General features: G+C 38.2%; 1 protein-coding gene across 1 annotated transcript in view; it reads left to right on the top strand.

The window, feature by feature from the left end:
- Positions 1-25,737, top strand: part of ARHGEF38 (Rho guanine nucleotide exchange factor 38) — a 126,921-nt gene that overhangs the window by 93,785 nt on the left and 7,399 nt on the right. Inside the window, exons 6-13 of the mRNA XM_054591662.1 lie at positions 3,528-3,727; positions 7,116-7,249; positions 13,136-13,240; positions 14,998-15,120; positions 18,005-18,316; positions 21,726-21,869; positions 22,705-22,903; positions 23,050-23,309. Of these exons, the coding sequence (XP_054447637.1) occupies positions 3,528-3,727; positions 7,116-7,249; positions 13,136-13,240; positions 14,998-15,120; positions 18,005-18,316; positions 21,726-21,869; positions 22,705-22,903; positions 23,050-23,309 (1,477 nt within the window). The remainder of the gene's footprint in view (positions 1-3,527; positions 3,728-7,115; positions 7,250-13,135; positions 13,241-14,997; positions 15,121-18,004; positions 18,317-21,725; positions 21,870-22,704; positions 22,904-23,049; positions 23,310-25,737) is intronic.

Genomic DNA, 25,737 nt, shown 5'->3' with positions numbered 1-25,737 from the left:
TTTAAGGTGTAAGTCTGTTTCATCCATTGTTCTGGATACTCAGGGAGTTCTTTCATCCTGCTAATGCATGTCCTTTTCTTCTGTTATTTCACTCATGGTTTCCTCCCTGTGTGTTCTTTGTTGTCTCTTTCTGGGACTCTTTTTATTTTGATATTGGCCCTCCTAGAACAGTCCTCTCATTTTCTGTATTTTTATTTTCAATCCTTTTGTATTTTTGCTCTTCTCTCCAGAAAGTTCCTGAATATTTTTTCAACACTTGTGAGTTTTTATTTCTGCTATTATCCTTTAATTTCCAAGAGGTCTTTCTTAGTCCCCCAGATGATCTCCTTTGTTTGCACAGCACCCTAAGAATTAGGCTGTTTGTCAAACAGGTTTTCAACTAGTCCTTTCGTATTCTAATCCCCATCTCCCTCTGTCTCTATTACCACAGGCTCTCAGGAACTCTAATTAATGAACTTTTGCAGGAATTATTAAATTATTTCTTCTCCATATTACTGGTTCTCTCGGGTCTGTTATATCAATTATTCATTCATCTCCTTTACATCTTCTGAAATTTATTGACAGTTCTGTATTTATTTTCAAAGCTGTTGTTAATTTATAGCAATTGTTATTTGCTTATTTGTAGCCATATACAGTTTTAAAGGGAGGATACATTGAAAAATCAATATATAGTTGGTTTGTGGGTACTGTAAATTAAATTATTAAATTTAGAATACTTATGGTCATAAAATAGAGGAAATTCGAGGTAACATGATCAATAATCACATGATTATTTTTCCTTTCTCTCCTCTTCTACCTCTAATTAAGAAATATAGACGTGTCTCAGTGTTGACTATCTGATTTTTTTCCTGCTTTCCACTACCCTTTTTACATTGTTACAATATCATTTTTATTTTCATTGTGAAATTGTTTTCTTGCATCTGATGTGAGGTCACTCTACAGCCAAGCTGGATGCTGCTGAAACAAAGCCAGCTGTGTTTACTTGACTTTGTAAAGTCCTAATAATAATTCATAATGAGATTAGTTCAGCTACTTAGGTACTAAATACTTGCCAAAGTATTCAGGATAAGACAAGGACGATGAAACAGAATTACAAATTAATAACCACCTTAGTTTTCAGCCCAATATACACATGGAATTGTTACACATTTGGTTACTTTCTGGAGGGGGAAGCATGTGGTGATCAGCTGCTTGGCTGAGATGAGTTGTACCACATGGGACGCACCTGCCTCAAAGTTATCGGAACTTAATTTTACTGGGAGGGATTAGATGGGTGAGATTTGGCACTGAATGCCTGGAATCTCATTATAATACATCCTCTGTCTTTTCTACATATTGCTTGTCTGTGTGATACAGACATCAGAACATTGCTCATCACTTGGGCAACTGTCCACAGTGCATGTCTGAAGACAACAGTGTCTGGGAGATTTCTTGTTGTTGCCAGAGCCTTTTTAACATTTGCAATTGTGATGCTTTTAAGAGAAACAGTAATCATTTATCATTGTTATTATTGTCACTTGAAACATAATAGGGACAGAAGAGAACTCTGATGCCACCTAAGGGCTTGGTTTGATCTTTGACAGATCTTAATAAGGAAGAAAGGAGGGAAGCTCAAAGATACAAGGGTATCATTTAATATATGTAGGGATTTTCTTTAAATAATATATATTATATATATTTATATATAAAACAAATTTTATATTTCTATATAAAACAATGGGCCACACTGATAAACTATCTTATTAAAATTGAGTTTTATTTGATTGAACCATTTGGTTTACTTATTATTTTTTCAGTATTCGTACTATTTACATTTTTTCCATCTACTCCAGTGAGTCCTCTTGGAAACCGATACCATCTCTCTTTGTCTCGCCCCCCCCCACACCCCCGATTCCTTCTTTGCCACCTTGTCTCCTTACCTCTCTTGGCCTTTCCTTAGTAGATTTTATGGAAATGGATAGGAAGTGCAAGTTAAATCATATAAAGCAACTCTTTATACCCTTGAAAATCTTTTTTATTTTGTTTTTTTTCTTTTAAAAATGCTGTCTTTTGGTCTGCTTCAGTTCTTGTTTCTATTACGGTATCCGCATTTGCTTGGCACCTGAACAAAATTCCTCAGCTATTGGGACCATTGAAAATGGGGCGAGGGGATAAGCTCAGTGTAAAATAAAAACATAGTATAAAAAATCTGAGACATCTATCACTTCAGTCTACAAATGTTCGTTGAGAGAATACTATATGTCATGCTGGAGACGCAGTGGTGGCAGAGAAACTGAGCATAGACTGGTAAATAGAGAAATAAGACAATTTCAGACAGTGACAAGTGCTATGGTAAAAATAAAACGGGCAGCTGTGATAGTGACTGCTGTGTGAGGGTGTGCTTGCAGGTGTGCACGTACGCGAGATGAAGTTTCTTAGTTTCTCATTTTTTAAATGAAGAATTCAATTAGATGGTCTCTAAGCTGCCTTTGGATCTTATTTAATATTGCAACTTTTCTCATTTTGTTCAGTTTTTTTAGATTCGTTTCACTATTCCAATTATGCAGTCTGTTGTCTAGTCATATGAGCACTTAAAAATAATAATTGCAGAATGAAAAACCCACTTGTCAGGATATGGAAACAGTGTCCGTACTCTCTAGCTACTAAATAAAAACTTAAAGGAAAACAAATAAATATATCTGCCCACGAAAAGGAACTCAAAGTGTGATTTGCATTCATGTTTCATTTACAAGGTCTCTTCGCTCATCTCTGTGCGTGAAGAGACTTTTAGGAACTACTGCATTCCGGCTGAAAATGAGCGGCGGAGGGTTGCACGATGACATGACCCAGCTTGGAGTCGGGCGTGAGTGCTCACTTTTGTGGAGCCCTTTGAAGATTTGCTCGCTAACGACAATTCCACACAGTCACGGAAAGTCATCACATGATGATAATTAGTGATAGTGATCATATCAATATTTAAAGAACAATTGCATTTATTATAAATCTCTTTTGGGGACTGGTAGAACCTCTGAAACAATATAAACCCTACTTCTCAGTTTGGCAGAAGAGATAAGACAATGCTGTCTTTTGACTATATTTGGCAAATCATTGCTTTAAATTTTTAAATAATGATTTTACATTCCTCACTAATAATCACAAAAATACCATCATTAAAAAGCATTTTTCTTGGTTGTCACTGGAAAATGCATTCTGCATTGTTTGTTTCCCACTATTATTATAAAGCCTATTATTTTAAAAAAAACCTTTATGTGGACCATGGATGGAAATCATGCTTTGAGTCCTTTTTGGTGGACAGATATACTCGTTTGGTTTTTTGTAGTTTTTTGTTTAGTAGTAGGATTTTTTAGCCTCCTTTCTTTCTGTCATCCACAGCTCTAGTTTTCATTTAGAAATTGCACATAGCCAAATGGATGGGATGAGGAAGAAAAACAGTTTCAGGGCTAATCATAAAAAAAAAAAGCACAAAACTTAGAAGGAGACGTTAAGACAGATGTTTGTAAAACTGATATTATTTATCTCTATTGTAGAGGCAAACCAAACTTAATGAACATGGGCTCCTTGATGATCAAACCCATTCAGCGTGTGACGAAATACCCCCTATTACTGTGTGAACTCCGTAACTCTACCCCTGCCTCTCACCCGGACTTCAGAGCTCTGGAGGACGCCTTTGCTGCAGTCAAAGACATTAATGTAAACATCAATGAACTTAAAAGACGGAAAGATTTAGGTAAGAAGAGATGTAATGAACTGGGCACTCTCCACGGCTGGCCTGCTCTATTTATGTTTCTGAGACTCAGAATGTCTAAGTAGTTACCACAGTTGCAGTGCGCATGACCATTTGATATCTCCAGTTAGAACCTGGGGAAGAGAGTGTGGCTTGCCTTGCCAGCTGGGTTCAGAAGATCATTGGGTACAAAAAAAATTACCATAAAAAAATCAAACAGGTCTATACTCAACTTCTTGTGACCACTTCATGCCTGATGACATACTGTGGGCTGAAGATACCCCTAGCATAAAGTCCTCCCGTCCCTGGCACTGTGTGTGGTAAGAAGGAGACATGGCAAGGCCAGGCAGCTGGAGCAGTGGGAAGCTGGAGCCGAAAACTGGTGGGGAAAGCTGCAGGTCCGGGGGAGGGGGCCCAGCCAGCACTTCAGCTCACCTGGCTCTGACACACAAAGAATGGAGGTTTGGGGGACAATAATTGTTCCACTGAAGGAGGAAGTTTGTTTTATTTTTCCTCAAATTAACAAATTATTGTTAAATCTTTGTCAGCCAAGATGTAAAATTGGTGTCTTAAGTAGAATGCAGATTTCAAATCAGGAGGCATAGCTACATCATTCCTGTCACCCGGATGTAGTGGTGCATTGGGAGAGATTGTAGGTCCTCCCTCAGTGTCATCTGTTCCCTTAAATTTTTAACTCGCTTCATACTTCTAACAGTAAATCTCAATTCAACACGAAAGAGATGGCACAGCTTTGGAGCTAATTGATCCAACCACTTCATTTATTTTTTTATTTTTATTTTCTAATTTTTTAACTCAAAAATGGTGTTTGTTTTAATAACTTCAAATTATAAAGAAGGGCCTATAGAGTAAAAAGTGAAAGTAGTAGAGAAAAAGGCACCATAAGCAAAATGAAAAGACAGCCCACAGACACAGGATTACTGTCTAGAATATAATTATTGATATTAAATCAATAATAAAAACATTCTAATATAAAAAGTTAATAATAGAAATAAGCAGTTTACAGTAAGACCAATAAGGTTTTCTTTACTGAGTTTTTTGGGGTGACATGGGTTAACAAAACCATACAGGTTTCAAGTGTACAACTCAACAAAACATCATCTATGCACTGCGTCATGCACCTACCACCCAAAGTAAGGTCTCTTTCCTTCCCCATTTATCCCTGCTTTGCCTGCTTCCACCTCCCCCCAATCCCCTTTCCCTCTGGCCATCACATACTGTGGTCTGTGAGATTTATACAGATAGATAGATAGATAGATAGATAGATAGATAGATAGATAGATAGATAGATAGATATTTACATTATACATAGATGATATATATATATATATATATTTTGCTTAATCCTCTCACCTTTTTTCCATCCAGCCACCCAAGTCCCCTCCCCTCTGACAGCTGTCAGTGTGTTCAATATATCTATGTTTTTGTTTCTATTTTGTTTGTTAAATTCTTTTGTTCATTAGATTCCACATATAAGTGAGATCATATGGTATTTGTCCTTCTCTGACTGGCTTATTTCACTTATCATAATATTCTCCAGAGGACCAATAAGTTTTTAAATGCTAAGCTTCCCTAATAATCAGGGAACTACAAATTAAAATTACAATGACATATTATTTCCAGCCTATTAGATTGGCAAAAGGTTTTTAATCGGTAATGTTAGTGCAAATTTCAATCTGCCAGTGAGAATGCAAATTGGAATCATCACTTTAGAGAGCAGTTTGACAATATCTAGTGAAGTTGAAGATTCACACAAACAGGGCCGAGAAAAATCAGTTTCTAGATATTTGAGACACTTTTGCCCATATATTCTTAGAGAGCTGTATTGGAAACTAGCATTTTTCATAATAGCAAAGAGAAAAAAAGGAAGAAAAGAAAATGGCTTATATATTTATTCAGATAACAAATAAACAGTGTATTAAATATATACTTGATATCTTGAAAACATAAAATTACAAAAATTAAAGTATCTGTATCAATTGAATAAATCAAAACAATGCTGAGTTTTTTAAAAGTGAAGTTTCAAGTGACAGAGATATATATGTAATTGGTACCATTTTTACAAAGATTTGCATCATTCAAAATAATACTATGTATTCTATGACTGTATACATACACAAAAGCATAAAAATCTATACAGATATAATAAGCCCATTATTTAGGGTCACATTTCCCTGTAGGGATTCAAGATGGGGTTCAGAGAAGCTTCACCTCTTATGTAATTTGTATTAAATTTAAAAATTGGAAAAAAGGCAAAATTAAGATTTGACAAAGCTAGAAGACAGATAATAGCTGTTATATTATTCTTTTTACTTTTGTGTTTGCTTAAAATATTTCCGTCTTAGAGAAAAACTTTTCCCCTCCCATCATTCTAGTTTGCATAGCTAAGATTTGTATCAAATGCTCTTTAGACTTTCTACGTCTTTTTTCTATTCTCTTTCTTCTCTCCCACTCTCTTCTTCTTTCCTTCCTTCCTGCAATATGTGTGATATACTACAGTTTGATGTGTTTTTAATAACAAACTTAATCACATATCATGAATATTCTTTCAGTTAAAGTGACCTTTTTAATGGTCCGTAGTATTTCCTTTATGAGTATGTCATAATTTATTAAACTATTTCTCTAGGATAAATGTTTAGATCATTTCCAACATTTTGCTATTAGGAAAAAATGCTGTAGCAAACAAAACTTTGTAAGCTTATGGAAAGCAGATTCCTGTGCATGCACTTCCTGGGCCTAGACTACAAATATGTTAATTTTTATAAGATTCTGCCAAATTGTTCTGTACTAAAACTGCATTAATTTAATCTTCATTGACAATATATAAGTTTGCCCATCTCTCCACACCCTTACCAAAAAGAGTGTTAGGAATATTTAGCATTTGAACAATATGAGAAGTGAAATTATTTTTAGGTTAAAAAAAAATAAAGCTCAGAGAGTGACTCAACTTACCCAAAATCTCCCTGCTAATGGAAAGCCACTCTAGGATTGAAAATCTCCTTAGGTTGGATGTCCTTTCATTAGTTAGGTCTTGGTGCTTCATTCTAGAAACTCCAGATGATAAATATATCATCCAAGAAGAGAGGGAGAACTTTTTTTAATATCTGGGATTTCTTATTGTGGGAGGTAAGTAAACCTTGGGTCACCCTGTAGGATGAGGAGCTCATCCTACAGCAGAGTTTCTGTAGGATGATGGTTCAGTGGCTGGAGTTAGGCCTGGGCAGTGGGGCTGGAGCATATTGTGTCTGCTATGGAGAGCCAAAAATCACGTGGATTTTAACATTATATATAAATACTGACCTTGAGTACTTTGGATGAACACACTTTCTCTGCTGCATGTGTCCAGATATATCATTGCATTCTTTTGTTTCAGTTCTAAAATACAAGAAGAATGATGAGGATGAAACACTTAAAGATAAATTGTCTAAATTAAATATTCATTCAATTAGCAAGAAATCAAAGAGAGTGACAAATTATCTAAAGATTCTGACCAGAGGAGAATCACAGGTAATTTTTCTTTGTGTGCCACATACATTTTCCTGGGAAATACAAACGGTGATATTTTGTAAGGTTTCATCCTGTTGTTACGTTGCACAGCTGTTTCTAGGACAGCGAGAATCAAGGCACTTGCCCAACGCTCTTATGCTGTCTCTCTCTCTCCTCCCCCATTTTGGAGAAAATGGAATGGGGGTGGGTTTGACACTATCTTACCTCTTGTTCTTCCACTCAGGAAGCAGGCAAGGAGAGACACAGACATAAGAATGAGGCTCGGCAAGGGCTGTCTCCGGAGCCCTGGCCCTCCCCCTCAGCCGGCACCCAGTCTCACCCAAGGCCCTCCCTTCATCCTGGTCTTACTTCTGCTTGTTATTTTTTTTTTCATTTTTTTAACAGCTTTATTGAGTTTTAATTAACATACTGTCAAACTCACCCATTGTAAGTACAGTTCAATGTTTTTTAGTAAATGTGTAGGGTTTTAAAAAATTTTTTATTGTTATTCTATTACAGTTGTCCCAATTTCCCCTGCTTTGCCCTCCCCCGCCCAGCCCAGTCCCTCCTCCCACAATCCATCCCCGCAAGGTTTAGCATGTCCATGGGTCATTCACACATGCTCTTTAACCAGTCCCTGCTCCTTCTTTCCACTGTCGTTCCCCTCTCCCCTCCCCTCTGGTTGCTGTAAGTTTGTTCCATGTTTCCATGCCTCTGGTTCTATTTTGCTCTTTAGTTTATTTTGTTCATTAGATTCCTCTTACATATGAAAGGTGTTTGATATGGTATTTGTCTTTCACCAACTGGCTTGTTTCACTTAGCATAATACTCTCAAATTCCATTTATGCTGTCGCAAAAGATAGGAGTTTGTTCTTTACGCTGGGTAGTATTCCATTGTGTAAATGTACCACAGTTTTTGATCCATTCATCTACTGATGGATACTTATGCAGTTTCTAGCACTTGGCTATTGTAAATAGTGCTATTAACATAGGTGCGCATAAGTTCTTTTGAACTGGTGATTTGGGATTCTTAGGGTGTATGGCCAACGATGGAATTGCTAGGTCAAAAGGCAGTTCGGTTTTTAGTTTTTTGAAGAAATTCCATACTGTCTTCCACAGTGGCTGCACCAGTCTGCATTCCCACCAACAGTGCACTAGGGGTCCCTTCTCTCCACATCCCTGTCAGCACTTGCTGTTTGTTGATATATTAATGGTAGCCATTCTGAGAAGTATGAGGTGATATCTCATTGTGGTTTTAATTTGCATCTCTCTAATTGCTAGTGATGTTGAACATTTTTTCATATGTCTATGGGCCCTCTCTATGTCCTCCTTAGAGAAGTGTCTACTCATGCCCTTTGCCCATTTTTTAATTGGATTGTTTGTCTTCCTGGTGTTGAGTCAGATAAGTTCTTTATATATTTTGGAGGTCAAATCCTTGTCTGATGTATCATTGGCCAATATCAGATTGAATAAATCTTCTACCTTTTACTTCTGCTTTGTAAAAACCTCTTTTTTCTTTAGGGATCCCTTGATATTCATCTTACCTTTCTTTCACCTGTAGTAAAAAGTGTTTAGGTGCACATGTTAGTGTGATGTTTCTCCTATCCCTTACCCCCTACATCTCCTCCTCCCCACCTCCAGATACACATTATATTACTGGGTAATTGTTTTGTGTGAGCTGTTTATCCTGAGTTGAACCACGTTCACCTCAACCCCTTATACATAATAGATGGATTAGCAAAGGCTCTCAAACTTTAATGTGCATGAGAATTAGCTGAGGAGCTTGCTAAGAGATTCAGGGGTTCCACCTGGTTCAAGGGTGCAACCTAGAAATCTGTATTTTTACAAAGACTCCAAGTGTTTTGAAGCTAAATAACCCTGAATTATGTGATCAATGAGGCACACTTTAAGAATCACGAGGTAGGAAGTTCCTGGCTGGAGGTGGTAATGCAGTGGGCCTCTAACCAAGGGTGGGCAGGAAGGTTCTTCAGATCCTATATAGTACTTTTTGCCAGATTTCATCCCCTGTAATGCTAAGTTTTCTAATTAAGTTTCTTAATTTGAACTAGAGGCAACATCTTCTTCACTCTCTAGCTGCTGTGTTCTTCTTTTTCCTTTTTCCATTGTCTTTGCAGCTCTGTGAGCACTAAGCTAGAAGTGGTCTCTTCCCCTTCTGGGTGCCTAACAAACTTACCACGTGTATCCCAGTTGTGGCAATGGCAATATTTGCAGGTGGCAGAAATTAAGAACAAAACCTTTGAAATTGTCTAGATCTGGGTTTGAATCTCACCTCAGTCTCTTAATACATATTTGTCTTTGGGCAACATGACTTAAATTCAATATAATCATCTGTAAACTGGAGAATTATACTGGGACCTAACACATGGTGTGACTGTGAAGATTAAATGAAGCGATGCATATAGAGAGAGTGCCTAACACAGGTGGGTGAGCACTCGATATATATTGGCATCGTCATCATCATCGTCATCATTATATCATTGCCTTGTATTGTTATTTACCTTTTAATGTGCAGACCTCTTACTTCTCATGTGTATATAAACTCCATTGTGCGTGGTATATTTATCAGGTCTTTTACTTTCTATATTTTATGATTTTTTTTGACATCTTTAAAAAACTTGCTGGCGAAGGAGAGAGTCCAGCCCAGGGCTGGCCTGTTCTTAGAGAGGGTCCAGGGCTCAGCCGGGGCCACTTCTTTCATATGCACACCAACCAATCCAGAATCTACAAACCCAACCACCACCTTACCTAATCCACACACCGATATTCCTCTGTCCTACATACAAGCCTCAGCTAACAAGCAATTAGAGACCCTGAGCTATCCCCAAACCCAGGAGAAGTATTCAAACTAGTTAATCCTAAACTGTGTACCCTGGCCCAATAAAGAGTCTGGCTTAGGCTTTGTCCTTGCTCCTTCTTGCCACTTGACCAAAACCTAGTGACCACTATGCAGTCCTGCATGACACGTGATGGTGCCGATCCCTAGGACTTGTGAGTATAATACATTTTGTCCAAGCCTTTTTCCTGTTTTCTCTCTGGCTACAATGGCTTTCCTGTACCATATCCATATGGACTTTCTTGGAACATGTGCTTATTCTTATTCTTTTGCTTACTTCTTTATATTCTTCTAGCAGCTCAAGGGTCCACTGCATAAAAGAAGTAACTCCAGGCCTCTCCTCTCAATGTTGAGCTATAACGTGGGAGGTTTGGGACATTTATACCGTGTGGTCATAGATCAGGGAAGGTAAAATCAAGATGTTTCAACTAAAGACAGCAGTAATAAAATTGAATTGGGAATTCATTTGAGAAGAGACCACAGCTCCTATAAGCATGTGGAACTGTATGCAAACAGTTCTCCCCTACTCTTTGTAATGTTGTTTCTGATTTAAGACAATTCTGCAGAGAAACAATAGGCTGATCTTAATTCTGGGCTGGCTTTTGTAAAAGCTGTTATACTCTTTAACATATTTATCATCAGCTCCTGATATTTTTCAGTTGTGGACTGAAAGTGAGCTGCAGTTCAAGCAGGCTGGAGGGATATTAATTAGATTTCCCCTCTAATCTTTGAGAGGATGTCCTGTCAGCAATGAAGCATCTCACTGGTAATCAGAAAATCAGCTGCATTGGCTGGACCGTAGAAGAGATAAATCTCAAATCAGTCAATTTTGCATTTGTCAGCAGCTCAAGGGAAATATTTGGTGAAGTTAGGATAAAACTATTAGCCAAGAGGAAGATTCTATTCAATTTATCACACATGTATTGAACTCTCAGGTGGCAGACACTGTATTAGAGACTGGGAATACAAAGAGGTTCTGAATTCAGACCACTTAGCTTTGAATCCTGGTCCTACCTATTAACGTGGGCAAGTTTCTTTAACTTCCTGTGTTAGGGGAAAGGTCAAGCCCCTGTCACAAAGAAACTCCAAAGCATAAGCTCGAGTCAGTTCATCATTTATTTCTCTCTAATAGTCCTGAGATGTGGGTCCCAATGGGCTCTTCCACGTGGCATGCTTCAGGAACTCAGTTCCCCCCAGTGTTGTGCTTTGCTGTTTCCTAAACACATTGTCTTCATCTTCCTGGTTGAAGCTCGGTTACTGCCAGGTCTTCATTCAAGTCCCAAGGATGGTGTCGTAAGGCCGAGATTCAAAAACAGAACGTATCACTTTCGCTTACATCTTATTTCCCCAAACCCAGTTCCCAGGACAGGGCCAGCTGCCAGGGAACCTGGAAAAGGGTGGTGACTGGCAGGGCCACCATGTGTCTACCTTAAACTAGAGGTGCAGGTTCTATCAGTAAATGGATGACAGGGGAAACGTCAACAATCTCTGCCATGCTCCTGAAGTCTGTTTCTTGATCTTGAAGATGGGATTATCCATGGCACCAACCCCATGGGGTTGTATAAGAATTAAAATGAGAAACTAGAAGACAGGTTTTAGCAGAGTGTCTGGAACATAGTGTTTAATACAGGTTATTATGATTAAGATAAAAATGCTTGCAATCCACTAGTGGAGAGAACAGCTTAAATAATTAACTAATTTGTGAGAGCACATAGGAGGCAGTCATTCATTTTCTGCAGTGGGAAGAAGAGGAATGTTAGGGAGGATTCATAGAAGGGGTGACAGTTGAGTAAGTTCTTAAAAAATAAATGGAATTTTTCAAGGCAGAAAAAGGACAGCAGCATATTCTAGCAAAATAAAGCAGCATGGCTTGACTCCAGAGAAGTAGAAATGAGCCATATTTCTCATAGTGTGATCCCTGAGTCTCTTACTTTAGAAACCGTGTGGGTCCTAGCCAAGATGTACTAAACAAAATAGCTGATGATGAGTTTTTGAAAACTGCATCATAAAAAAATCTACCCTGGCCTATTGTTATGTACATCAAACTGGGTTAGAACATAGACATCCTAAAGCAAAGAGGTTAAATTTTGTGTGGATCACAAAGAACTATGCTGCCCATTTAAAGAAGTCTTTTTAGATAAGCAATATTAAGGGGTTTAAAAATAAAAATGTCACCGTTTTCTATGCAGTCAGCTCTAGGGGTCGACTGCCTTAAGTGAACAAATGTACGAACAAAAGACAGCTATTGTTATCATCCAGTACCAAACTAAAGAATACATATCCTGTTCCACAAAGCATTTGCATGTTCACGCAGATCTTGCCAGCAGGAGGCTGTTTCTGACCCATTGCAGCCATTTTGATCGCCACGCGACGCTTCTCGCCATCGAGCCATAAGTGGATACGCCTAGAAACTGCCACAAACACTTAAAAAACATATTTTTCTGAATGCTTAACATGTAAGATAACAACAACAAAAAATAACGGCATACATATGATCACTGTCTTGACTGCTGAGTTTTCTTAACAGAGGGCTCGTTTTGCTAGGATTATCTTTCAAATTTGAGTTGACAAAGATCTCTCACATTTCTTCAGCCAGGAACCTAAGAAAGTTTTCTAAATAACCACTGTGAAATAAACTAAAATGAGTCGCATCAGCAAAACAAGAAATTCCAGTCAACAGATCAAACTTTTATTTTCATTTCCATTTTATTTTTATTAATTATTTGATAAGCCCATAAATGTAATATAATTGAAGGGTACATACATAATACATGTCATTGAAAACAGCAGAGAAAAGTTTCACATCCTAGAGCTCCTGTGACACAGGTGAAGCTCCGTGAAAGCTGAACAGCAAAGTGAGCTGAGCCTCGTGGTTTTGCTGCTCATCTGCTGAGCTGCAGGCTGGTACACGGGGAGTCCTGGGATTACAAAAGGTTTCCATCTTAACAGGGAGTTTCTTGGTGATATGCTGGGCCAATATGGTCTGAGATATTTTTCTTTAGCTACCAGATTCGTTTGAGTTATAAAAATACATAATTTCATCTATATTTTAGGTGAAAGACAACACCTTTAATAGAGAAGAAAAGCTATTTAGATCTTTAGAAAAGACCGTGAGGCATTGTGTGAAGAACATTTCATCCTGCCTTCAGCACATACAGGTAAGGGAGACACGACCGTTCTCAATGTTTCTACCATTAGGTGCTGATGCCCATGGTTATTACAAAGAGTAAATGTGACTGTTCGTTCATCTTGCGATGACACCTACTGTATCAAATTTGGGGGGCTGCCAACTGCTGATAAAAAGCCAATATAAAGACAGATTTTGTTCTTTTTTCCCTTACCTGCTCAACCCTTCTGCCATCCAGATTGCCTGATTGTGGGGCATTTGCTTGCATGGTTACTGTCGTGTGGATGGAACAGGTCATCAGCATGTTTTCCCAGAGATGAGTTCACTAAGACAAATCACAGAAAGTTTCTTTATTTTGTTTGACTATTCTAACATATGTCTTTCCAGTACCCAAAACACTTACTTGCAAATTTAAGAGTAAAATTGAAAGAAAAAAGATAATTAAAAAGGGACATACAATAAAATTAGAAGCTATAAAGTAAAAAGTATATAACCAAAGGCCATTTCAAAAACCCACAGAATCCACCTGTGGGTCTCAAATTTAGCCATACGCTGCCTAGAAGCCGACACCCAAAAAAGGCATGTGATCACACAAATCTAAGACAAGCTGAAAACCTCTGTGTATTTTACACCCAGTGTTTCATAATGCAGCCTTTACAGTTTTGAAAGAAATTTGTATAAAATTCAACCTTAGGTAGGTAAGTATACATAAAAGAAAATAAATATAAATGAAAATAAATTCTAACAAAGCGATACAAGTTAAAATATGTAAATACTCCCACACAACCATAGTAAAAGACAAAAATACCCCACAAATTTCCAGCCCCCTATGAGGTTTTGCTGCCCTTGTTGAGAAGCAGATTTAAACAAAGCAATTAGAGTACAGTATAATTATATTCAGTAGGCAGACCAGTCCAGAGTTTGTTCTAATGGATCTCATAGAGAAGATAGAGCATCCCTAACAACATCCTGACCCAATTGTCATAACTATGCAACACAGAGAGTTAGCAGAATTACCTGGAGGTCAGTTAATAAATGGTTTCCGTCCTGTTTTTCATGTTTTCTCTTTGATATCTGGTTTGGAACCAAATCTTTGCACATTTAGATAAAATATCACAGCAACAGAGGATTGGCAAGGACGCAATGATTTGATGACAAGGTTCTATGCTATGTAACCAACAAGCCATGTTCTCTTCTTATTTATTAACTGATGCAAAGGCTGATTTTACAATTAGGTGTGCTAATCTCTTCCTAAAGCACTGCCTTCTGTAAAAGCAAAGCAAAGCTTAGTTTTAACGCCCAGAGGACAATGGGAACCCTGTTCTTGAGTATACATTTTGAGGAGTAAATGCCTCTTGGGAACATTTACAGGAAAGTCTTCTATTTCCACTGATTGTTTCAACAAAAATGTCAGCATCTTCTCTTAAAAAGAACATTACATTCACTCAGGAAAACTAAAGACATAAATCAAGAGGAATGATTTTTTAAAAAATAAGGCATCTGTAAGAATTGAGTGCTGAAGAATAGCCAATGAGGGAACTTAATAAAAGAAGGTGTCATCCAGAGCAGTATGAGAAAGGGGAGTTGGGGGAGGTGGGGAGTAAAGAAATAGATTGTAGCAAGTAACCTGACTGTACAGACTATTCATGAATTTTTTTCTTCATTTTTTTCCTTCTTACCTCTCAGTGGGAACAGAGGGTTCTGATGATGAAGTGTCCGTCTGGGAATCATGTACTTGTACCGATTTCAGAACTTTGCCCTTTGTGTGACTTTGTTCTTGGGTTTCAGGATGCCGTGGGCTTAGCTCTGCAAAGTGTAAAGGAGCTCCAGGAGGTTTCGTGCACCAAAGATGAGGAAGAGAGGGGCTACTCGGAGGCCTCAAGCAATGCCTCGAATCCCTGTGATGACTTTGTAAGTTATTTCTCTTCTCAGAGAAAGGCAAACTCAATAGTAAGTTTAAAAGAAGGGCTGCTTTCCATGTACTTTTCTGAAGCTAGAAATAAAACATGCACTAAAGCAAATATAGTGTCAAAATTAGTATATGTAAAACAGGAGACTTTCTATCATTAAATATTTTAAGTGGATTAGTGAAGGTTTCACTGTAATAAAAATTTAAGAGGGCCCAGACTGTGTTGCTAGGGGGTAGTGTCGGTGCAACTAAAATCAACCTTTAGCTTAAGTCTGCATGTGACAGAGCAAGGATTTATTAAGTTAGACAGTTATGATTTTTCTTAAAGGAGTCTCTGGAAAAGTCCAGAGTCCTTACAGATGTGCCTTTTATTAACATACTGTAAGCTCGAAAGTAAAGTGTTTTTATTGAGAAAGGGCTTTCACATAAGAGTCACATATTATGTTTCTTGTTCTATGGTAAATATTTGTTTTCTCAAAGTTCTGTAAAATATGCATAATCATAAAACATAGTTTGAGAACCATAAAAACATACGTGAGCCAAGAAAATATTTGGGTGGTAAGCTAGTCGAATACTAATTTTAATTTAGCATCTTGTGCTCCGTAGGTATTGTTATTTCATAAAAGCATTTCAAGTATTATATATAAAATATAATAGTCTCCTTCATCATCTTGAAGGTCCTAGAAAGTGGCATTTTTGTGTTGGCATTATTGGCATTTTGGGTCAGACAGACCTTCACTGAGTGGCCCTTGTGTTGAAGGGCGTTTAGCATCCCTGGGGCGCCAGGCTCTAAATCTCAGTAATGTCCATCCATCTCAGGTCATGGCGCCCAATGAATAGCCCCACGTATTTCCAAGTCCTAGGAAGTGATACAGCCTCCCCAACAGTAGAAAAACACCAAGAAGCACCTTGCTTTCCCAGCACAGGAAAATAAAAAGTCAGTATTACATCTGAACTAAGATGATAAATTAGATGAAGGAGGGATGGAAGGAGAGAGAGTTTTTATGACATATGTTAAATGGAAATAGTTTGGCTAGTTCTTCTACATTTTCTGGGCTTAATTACAGAGAACATATTCTAGAAAAGTCCTTAAGGGTTTGCTCTTTAGTTTAATTTCAATTCATTAACTAAGTCAATAAATATGTATTGAGCACCATGTAAAAACATGGTATATAGCTTCTCTCTCACTAAGAATGCTCCCGAATTTGACAGAAGAGACAAGGTGTCCTTCCTTACCTTGCATAAAGCAACAAGATTATAAATTAGGGTAAATTAAAATAATTATCAGAAAACTCAACATAAAAGTAACTTTTTACAGATAACATATTTAAACTCTACTTAAAAATCAAACATCTATCTGAAGGCACAGCAGTTTTTATCTAACCGTGAAAGATACTTATCTACACATTTTGTATAGGGAAAAAATTAAAATAAAATCTGATTTTTTTCCAGCTATGATTCCTATGCACAGGTGAATTGGTTTGTCTATAGATCACAGGACATATATGTAATTTTAGTGTAATAATATAACTAGACTATCTGTATAGTCCAGTCACATTGAAAACACAGCAGTTTATCCCAGAAGACTAAACAGATTCTTTGCTTAGTCAAAGGACTCATTTAACAGTCTGCAAGTATATATAGATTATTTTATAAATTAGACATCGAATTTAATCTGGGTTGGCTATTGCTAGTGCCAATTAAAGATTGGTTTCTCCTCTCTTCTAGATTTCCCATGAGTTCAAAGTTACCAGAGACCATATTAAGTTAATTAATAGCAGCTGCTGCTCAGATCTGATTCCCTAGGGCATCTTCTGGGGTATGGAAGGAATCTTACTTCCCAATTGCCATAACATAATCACAAAACCCAAGCATGTATGATAAAGGGTAAAGTTGGGTAGTCAGCAAGCAGGATGAGGTGCCCTTCAGGATTAGAAGGGGAGGAAAGAGATGTGAAGATATTAAATATAAGGTGCTCAGGTTCTGGCATAGGGTTTGGCAATAATATGAGGTCATTTTCAATGATTCAGACCTAAAAATGTAACACTTTAGAACACAGAATCAGCATCAGCTTAAGCCTTCAATATATTTAAACAGGAAGCAATACTCTGTGGTCATTTCTATCACAGGAGCAAAACACCTATTACAAGGTGGAACTGCCTATATAGGAGGGGTGCAATTCCACTACTAAAATTAGCTACCAGGGTAGCCAGGAAATTGGGGCAGATGTGAGAGGAACAAGACACATTCTTTTCTAAGGCTGGCTATCTTCCTTTTATTGCCAGTAAAAATGATATGGTGAATTATCTATTCAGTTTTTAAAATTGATTTTAGAGAGAGAGAGGGAGAGAGAGAGGGAAGCCTTAATTTGTTGTTCCACTCATTTATGCATTCTTTGGTTGATTCTTGAATGTGCCCTGCCTGACCACAGTCTTGGCATATCAAGAAGATGCTCTAACCAACTGAGCTAGCCGGCCAGGACCTACACAGTCTTGGCAGTCAAAGGATAGACATCACCCACCACCCCCCACGTGCTGGCCCCGGGACTAGGAAGAAGAGGAAAGTGTGGAAGGAGATGATCCCAAGGGGGAAAAAAAAACAGAACAAAACCCAGCAACTGTAGGGGAAAAGGTGGAGCATATTTGGGGTGTGCAGGCTTCAACTTTTATAGTCTTCTTCCTTCTCATGCTTCACATTCAACGTTAGAGTCTACACCTCTGTTTGGAGCCCTTGAACAGGTTAGCTAGACGAAGAAATGATCCCACTCTCTCTTAACGTGGCTAGAGACTTTCCTGTCCCCGCCCCCCACCGTCCTCCTGCGGGGAGCAGTGAGCCCACTGACAGCCCGCGGACGCTCTGCGACAGGCCTGTTTCCTCCTTTGGCAGGCAGCTCACTTGCAGAAGCTCGTCCTGACGCCACTGTCAGCCCTGCTGTCCCTGTTCCCAGGGCCTCACAAGCTCATCCAGAAACGCTATGACAAACTGCTGGACTACAACAGCTACCTGCAGGGGGCACCTGGAGACGAGTCAGACCTGGCCAAAAAGGAATATGAGGCCCTCAACGCCCAGCTTGTGGAAGAGCTCCAGGTGTTCAACCAGGCCGCGCGGAAGATTCTGTTGAACTGTCTGTGCAGTTTCATCACCCTCCTCAGGGACCTGACACTGGTGGCACAGCGGCTTTATCCCACCGTGGTGCCGGTAAGCGAAGCGCCAGCACTCGGCCGCCTTGGTCTGTGGCATCTATTAGAAACCACCCCATGCAAACCAGCCCTGTTCCCAGTGTGCACGAACGTGGTACGTGTGCGTGCCTGTGTGGTTTTTACTTTAACTGAAACCAGATAGTTTTCTGCTGCTTCTCTCTATTCTCCATAGGAAGCTAAAGGAGAGTTTCCTCATTCAGGTTTGTTGTAACTTCTGCACTTGCAGTTTGCTTTGGAGATTCCTTTTCCAAACACCAACCCACTTTGAAACCAACTTCGCTCTACCTGCCTGATGTTGTGTTTCAGCTTCTTAATTTATATTTTTGCATTCTTTTCTCATTCAGTAGTTTTTCAGTGTTAACCATGACTAAGATGTGGATTCAAAAAAGGAGGCCACCTCAGTGTAATTACAGAAGTAGGGTCATTGTCAAACCAGCCTTCATTTGCTTTTGTTTTCCTCCAAAGAAGAGCAGGAGGGGGGGTCTGTATAAATATGTGCATATATTTCACTTAGCCTTCCATTAGGAAAGGAATTTTCAACCTTTTTCATCTCACGGGACACATAAACTATTACTAAAATTCTGCAGCACACCAAAAAATAGATATTTTTGCTGATCCGACAAAAAAATTCAATAATTTTGGTTTATTTACAATGGATGGCTAGTGTTGTGTTGCCTGTTTTCATTCTTTTATTTGACAAAAAGAAAAGAGGTCAGTCAGGTATTGCGTGTTTTAAAAATTCTTCCAGCACACCAGCATGCCGCGGCACACTGGCTGAAAATCCCTGCATTAGGATACGCTTTTATAGTTACTTCCTGAAGAGGAAAAAGATACTTACAACCTAATACCAACTTTAAAAACCCAACTTGGTTTCTTGGTCTTTCATTTCAAGTGCATTAGTTCTCATTCAGCTGGCAAGGTATTAATGCACATTTGGGAAAATTAGTTGTCCTATTTTATTTTTTGTTGTGTATCTAATTAACTTTTAACTTTTCCTTCCAATTAAATTACAATTGACTAATCAGGGGCTATATTCACATGGTTCAAAGAGCAAAACTATGTAAAAATATACCAGCGATCCCACCCCCCTCCTGCCGCCCAGCCACCCGGTCTCCGGCTCCCATCCCCATGGTTATGCATTTACTTTTGTCCGCCTGGGGCTCCCATATGATGTTAAAAGTACATTCAAATATATATTGTTACTCCCTACACAAACCGAGGAAGTTCCTTTTAAATATCCTGAGACTGTCCCTACACAGAGCTGTCTCATCCCTTTTACAGCTTTTCACCAGTCCACTGCGTAGCTGTACAACAGTGTATTACCAACCCACTATTTGAGAGGGTGGTAATAACTTTATTGAAATATAATTTGCATACCATAAATTCCACATATTTGAACTATACAATTCAACTACTTTTAATATATTCACAGAGTTGTGCAGCCATCACCACAGTCAATTTTAGAACATTGTCATCACCCCCAACAGAAACTTTGAACAGTTAGCAGTGACTCCCTCTTCCCCGCTAACCTCCCCAGCCCTAGGCGACCGCCAACCCACTTTCTGTATCTACACATATGCCAGTTGTAACTAGAATTACCCAATATGTGTTTTTTTGTTACTGGCTCTCACACAGCATATTTTCAAGGTCCATCCATGTTTTAGTGTGTTTCTGTACTTATTGCTATTGCCAAAATATTCTATTGTATGAATAAGTCACATTTTATTTCCCATTTATGAGTTGAACATTTTGGTTATTTCCACTTTTTGGCTATTATGAGTAATGTTGCTATGATTATTCAAGTTCCCTCTATCACTCTTTGTGTGGGAACACACATTTCCTTATTTCATGTTGCTTTCTCTCTTGCTTATGCTCTTAGTGGGAAAAACTTATTTTTGAGCAACTTCTTGAGGAAGGAAAATTGGGGAGTTAATATTTTGACACCTTGAATATCATAAAATGTCTTTATATTATCATCACATTTAATTTATAGTTTGAATGGGTGTAAAATCCTAAATTATTCCATTATTTTCTAGCTTCCAATGTTCCTTTCGGGAACTCTGAGGTCCATTTTGATTCTTTGTACATACTACCCTCATTCAACTTGTTCTAAAACAACAAGCAACAAGTGTGTGTTCAAAGAATTTTATTATTATCTTCGTCAGTCTGAAATTTAATGATAATGTGCCGTGGTGTGTTGGACACTTGCTGGGAACTTTTCAACCTTAAAATTTATGTCTTCCACTTCTAGAAAGTTTTTTTTGAATGTTTCATTGATGATTTCTCTTTCTTCCTTTTCTCTCTGAACCTCCTGGGCTGTTCCTCTAATTTTGCTATCTTTTCTTATTTTCCATCTCCTCATACTCTACTTTCTAAGAAATTATGCTAACTTAATCTTCAAATGCAGAGAAGAAAACTGCATCACCTACCAAGATAGGGAAGAGGCAATTGCCAAGCTTCACTGAAATGTGAAAGAATCTGGGGGTCCCAATTGCTTCAGAACAGTTCCAGTTGTCTATGACTTCTAAACAAATTACACCAAATGGGGTGGTAGGAAGCAACCAATAGTCATTTATTATCATTGCTTCTTATGGTTCTGGGGGTTCACTGGGCTCAGGTCACCATTCTCAATGTTGTTCATGGGATTGCAGTCAAATGACATCTCAAAGGTTTCCTTAGGCTTTTGGAGGTTGAAGATGGGATGATGATGGAAGAGTCAGACAGCTGGGGACTGGAGTAGCAGGGGCTCCATAGACTGCCCCTCCTCCTCCTCTCCGATATTGCAACACGGGCTTTTGATATAGTGGCATAATGCAACTGGACTTCTTCCATGGTGACGAAAGTCTCCTAAGAGTGAGTGTCCCAAGAAAACCAGGAGACATTGCTTGGTCTTTTTTTAGCTTAATTTTGAAACTCAGACAGCATCATATCCATTGTACTATTCATTTCAACATTCTCCTCATTGAGGTGAGCATAAAGGACTGCCCAGTTCTGAGGGAAAGGGACATGGATCTCTTCTACCACTTGGCAGAAAGCATGTCAAAAAATTAGCTAATTTGTTTTAAAACCACTTAGCCTCTTTCCACTTCACACTAACCCACCCCATCACATGGAAAGGACTACTGCCATCAACTTCTGAGCCTTTAAAAAGAAATCATTGGTATTTTCTTCTTCTGTTCTCCTTGTATTAGGCTAGAATCTTATCAAAAATGATCCCTGTCATTTTAATAGGATTTCTGGAGACAGAAAATTAGTCTATTTTTATCTAGAAATTCTAACATTGGCCTAATTTTTTTCTGTGGAGCTATCTTGTATTTTCTCAACTGTTCTTCAGAGCTCACCTAAGTGAGGTATCTAAATGGTTAAGTGGTTGTCTGGGAACAATGTCATATTATTTCTACCTATAGGTACCACTGTTGGTTTCAAACATCTCTGAAATACAGAGCAGAGTACTAGAAGAGGTTCAAAACTTGAATTTTGTAAAGGATAACAGTGCCACATTTATCGAAAGGAAGCTTAGCTTTGAAAAGAAGAAGCCTGTGCAAATTCCGGTGAGTTTGGTAACGTTCATGACAATGATGCCTATCACTGCTTTGTCTGGTTTAAATTGTCATATATTATATTCCATATCACTTACTACTTCTAATATGCTGTAATTTACAGACTTATTGTATACAGAATTTGTGTCCAGTTATACTCTGTATACTATGACCTCTGTAAGGTTATAGATTTTTTTCTGTTTTGTACATGATATATTCCAAGCAACTAAAATGGTGCCTGATATAAAGTAGATACCCTATAAATACCTGTTGAATAAATGAACATAATTTTATAGAGTAAAATTGTATTGTCTAAGCCTTTCATTTTCTCTAGATAAGGAATCTCAGGCTCCAGAGATGAAGTGGCTTTCTTAAAGTCACTTACTGACAGAGCTGGGATGGAACCAGGCCTCCTGACTTCTGCCTAGTTTACTAATCTTATTTCCCTTCCCCCAAAAAAGACATGCACATGTATGATTTACCTAATTAAATATTACTTATCAAGTGATTAATATGCAAGGGAATGTCTAGAGTATGACAAAGAACTAAAAATTTGTCCAACATGTAAGAGAGGTTAGAACCTCTGCCCTCTTAACAGGAAGAGGCAATCGAATTTTCATTGAATTTTCTTTCTTCTCTATAACATTTCCCTCCCTCATGTGCTAACTAGAGATTTTCTGCACTGTGTAACTTACCTGAATACTTCACAATAATAACGCAATCTGTGCCTCAACACTGAAATAATCCCAAATGTATGGCTTCAACATTTAAAAAAATTCCAATTTATCAACCCAGTGATTTTCTTATACATCTATCTAAACCCAAATTTCTCCTGATTTTATCCCAGCCAGAAGCGCCACGTCAAACTGACACTCACCGCTCCAAACTCCTATCCACATACGGTACAGAGGAACTATACCAAGCTAAGCGCAATTGCAATGCTACACAAGAATATGACATCAGTCTTCTAGAAGGGGAGTTGGTGGCTGTGATGGAACAGAAAGATCCACTGGGGAGTGCAAACAGGTGGCTTGTTGACACAGGAAGTAAGTTTTTTGCTTAAGATGCACAGAACTACCACGTCTCTTCCAGTTGAGATTTTCCCATGACCCTAGTGTGCTTCTCTAAGCACAAATGCTTGGGAAGTGTATACAAATGACCTTGTTTCTTCTTTCTTTTTATTCCTATCCAGCTATAAAAGGATATGTGTATTCTTCCTTCCTAAAACCTTACAATCCAGCAAAAGTACTGAAGGAGGGTGCTGAGAGCAAGTACTTTGATGATGATTTTGATAACATCAGCCTCTTTGTGTCTTCACGGCCAGCTAGGGACAGTGTCACAAGCACCCCTGAAGGTAGCATAAGTGACAGCAGCTCATCTCTCAGTGGCACATGTGGGAAGTTTGAGACAAACGGCACTGATGTTGACAGTTTTCAAGAGGTAGATGAACAGGTAAGAATTTCAACCTTGGTGTAAAAATGCTTGGCTGTTCAAATCATGAAAGATGTTCTCACTAAAGGGGCTCTTTTTTAACTGTAAGACTTGGTACAAGGGCATCAGCTTTGATGTCAGGAAGACCTAACTCTATTAGCACTTACTGTCTGTGCAAGTTATTGCAAGGAATTCCTTCTCTGAAACTGTTTCCTTGCATGCAGAGAAGAGAAAAATCCTGTTTTGCAGAATTGATGTGAGGATTAGAGATTACGTGTATGTGGAAAGTACCCAGCACACAGTATACACTCAGGAAACAGCAGGGTTGCCATTACTGCCCTGCTGTGACATGCTTGGGCGAACATGGTCTGTTTATGCTCCCCTCAGAGAAAAACCACTCTCACTGAACAGAGTGCTGGCAACATGTGGAAAATTGTTCCTAATTCTTCTGAGAGTAATACTTTCATTGTTATCTATGAACTGGATGTTTTTAATCTTGTGTAATAATATATACTGAAACTTTAAGAGCTACTTTTCCCTCACTGCATCAATGTAAAGGCTGTTGAGGTGACACTTTTGCAAAATAATAAGTTAACTATAATGTAGGGTTCCTTTTTTTACCCCAGAAAGTTTCAATGTATTTCACTGTTAGTCCCCAAGTGGTGACCATCTAATTGGTTTTCTTTTTTTAACTTGCCTTTTTCTATAGCGGCTTTTTATTAATTTTGTTTTTTCTTTTTAAGATTTTATTTATTTATTTTTAGAGATGGGGGAGACGGAGAAGGAGAGGGAGAGAAACATCGATGTGTTGTTGTCTCTCACACATCCCCCACTGGAGAGCTGGCCTGCAACCCAGGCGTGAGCCCTGACTGGGAATCAAACTGGTGACTCTTTGGTTCTCCAAGTGGCACTCAGTCCACTGAGTCACACCAGCCAGGGTTAATTTTGTTTTGTATAAGGGTAACACATGTTATTGGTAAAAAGTTTAAAAAAGTAGAAAGATTATATATATAAGTTAAAAGTAAAAGTCTTCAGCCCTGGCTGGTGTGGCTCAATGGACTGAGTGCCGGGCTGTGAACCAAGGGTTCACAGGTTCAATTTCCAGTCAAGTCACATGCCTGGGTTGTGGACCAGGCCCCTGGTGGGGGGGGCGGGGGCGGTGCATGGGAGACAACCACACTTGGATGTTTCCTTCTCTTTCTCCCTCCCATCCTTTCTCTGTAAAAATAAATATATAAAATATTTTTTTTAAAAAAAGTAGAAGTCTTTATTCTCTCCCCAGTTATACTTCCATTCAGAGACAATATTCAGGTATAATTTTCCAGATATCGTGCATATACAAACACATATACAAGTGGGAACGTGCACATGTTACTTTTTTTTTTTTACTTAATATATCTTAGATAATAGTACCTATATATCTACCTTCTTTTTTAAGGCAAATCTGCATAGGATTTCATTTTGTGGATATATCATAATTTATAAAGCTATTACCCTAATAGTAGACATTTAGACTATTTGGAATTTAAAAAATTTCAAACAATGTTTTAGGCTTGCAAGATCTTTGTTCATCTATTTCTGTGGACATATATGAGTATATCTGTCAGGGAAATTTCTAAGAACACTAGAATATCCAAGGATGTATATATTTAAAATCTTTATGGACATCACCATACTACTGTACAAAAATATTTTATCTATTCAGTTGCTTTCATCAACAATACATTGATTGTCATCCAATTCATGACTGATACTTTTCTTTATTTTAAAAAAACAGGTTAAATTAATATCTTGTTTACATACCATACAATTAATGAATTTTAAGTATACAATTCAATGACTCTTGGTCCATCAACAGGGTGTGCAACCATTGCCCAAATGCAATTTTGGAACGTTTCCTACGCTCTAACAGGCCCTTTGCATCCATTCCCAATCGGTCTCCTTTCCCACTTTCAGCCCCAGGAAGTCATCAGTCTATTTCTTTCCTCCACAGATTTGCCCTTTTTCTATATTTCACATTAATGGAATCATACAATATGTGGTGTTTGCATCTGGCTTCTTTCACTTAGCATAATTTTTTGAGATTCATTTGTGCTGTAGTGTGTATATGTACTTTGTTGCTTTATTACCTAACAGTATTTCATTCTATGGAGGTAACATATATTGTTCATCCATTTATAAGCTGATGAACATTTTGGGTAATTTCTATTATGAATAGCTCTGCTATCAACATTTGTGTGCAAGGACTTGTGTGAATTTAATTTCTCTCGAGTAGATACCTTGCAGTGAAATTGCTTGCTGATACAGTAAATTTATGCTTGACTTTTTAAGAAACTGCCAGATTTTTATTCAAAGTGGCTGCATGATTTTACATACCCAACAGCAATGTATGAGGATTGTGGAGTTTCTCCATATCATTGCCTTCCTTTCCGCTTTTTTTTATTATAAC

Source organism: Pteronotus mesoamericanus, unplaced genomic scaffold (assembly GCF_021234165.1).
Source record: "Pteronotus mesoamericanus isolate MK-2021 breed Mesoamerican mustached bat unplaced genomic scaffold, CSHL_Meso_final scaffold_232, whole genome shotgun sequence".
In the NCBI taxonomy this organism is placed as follows: Eukaryota; Metazoa; Chordata; class Mammalia; order Chiroptera; family Mormoopidae; genus Pteronotus; species Pteronotus mesoamericanus.
The sequence above is the reverse complement of the archived record's forward strand: the minus strand, read 5'-3'. Positions and strand labels throughout refer to the sequence as shown.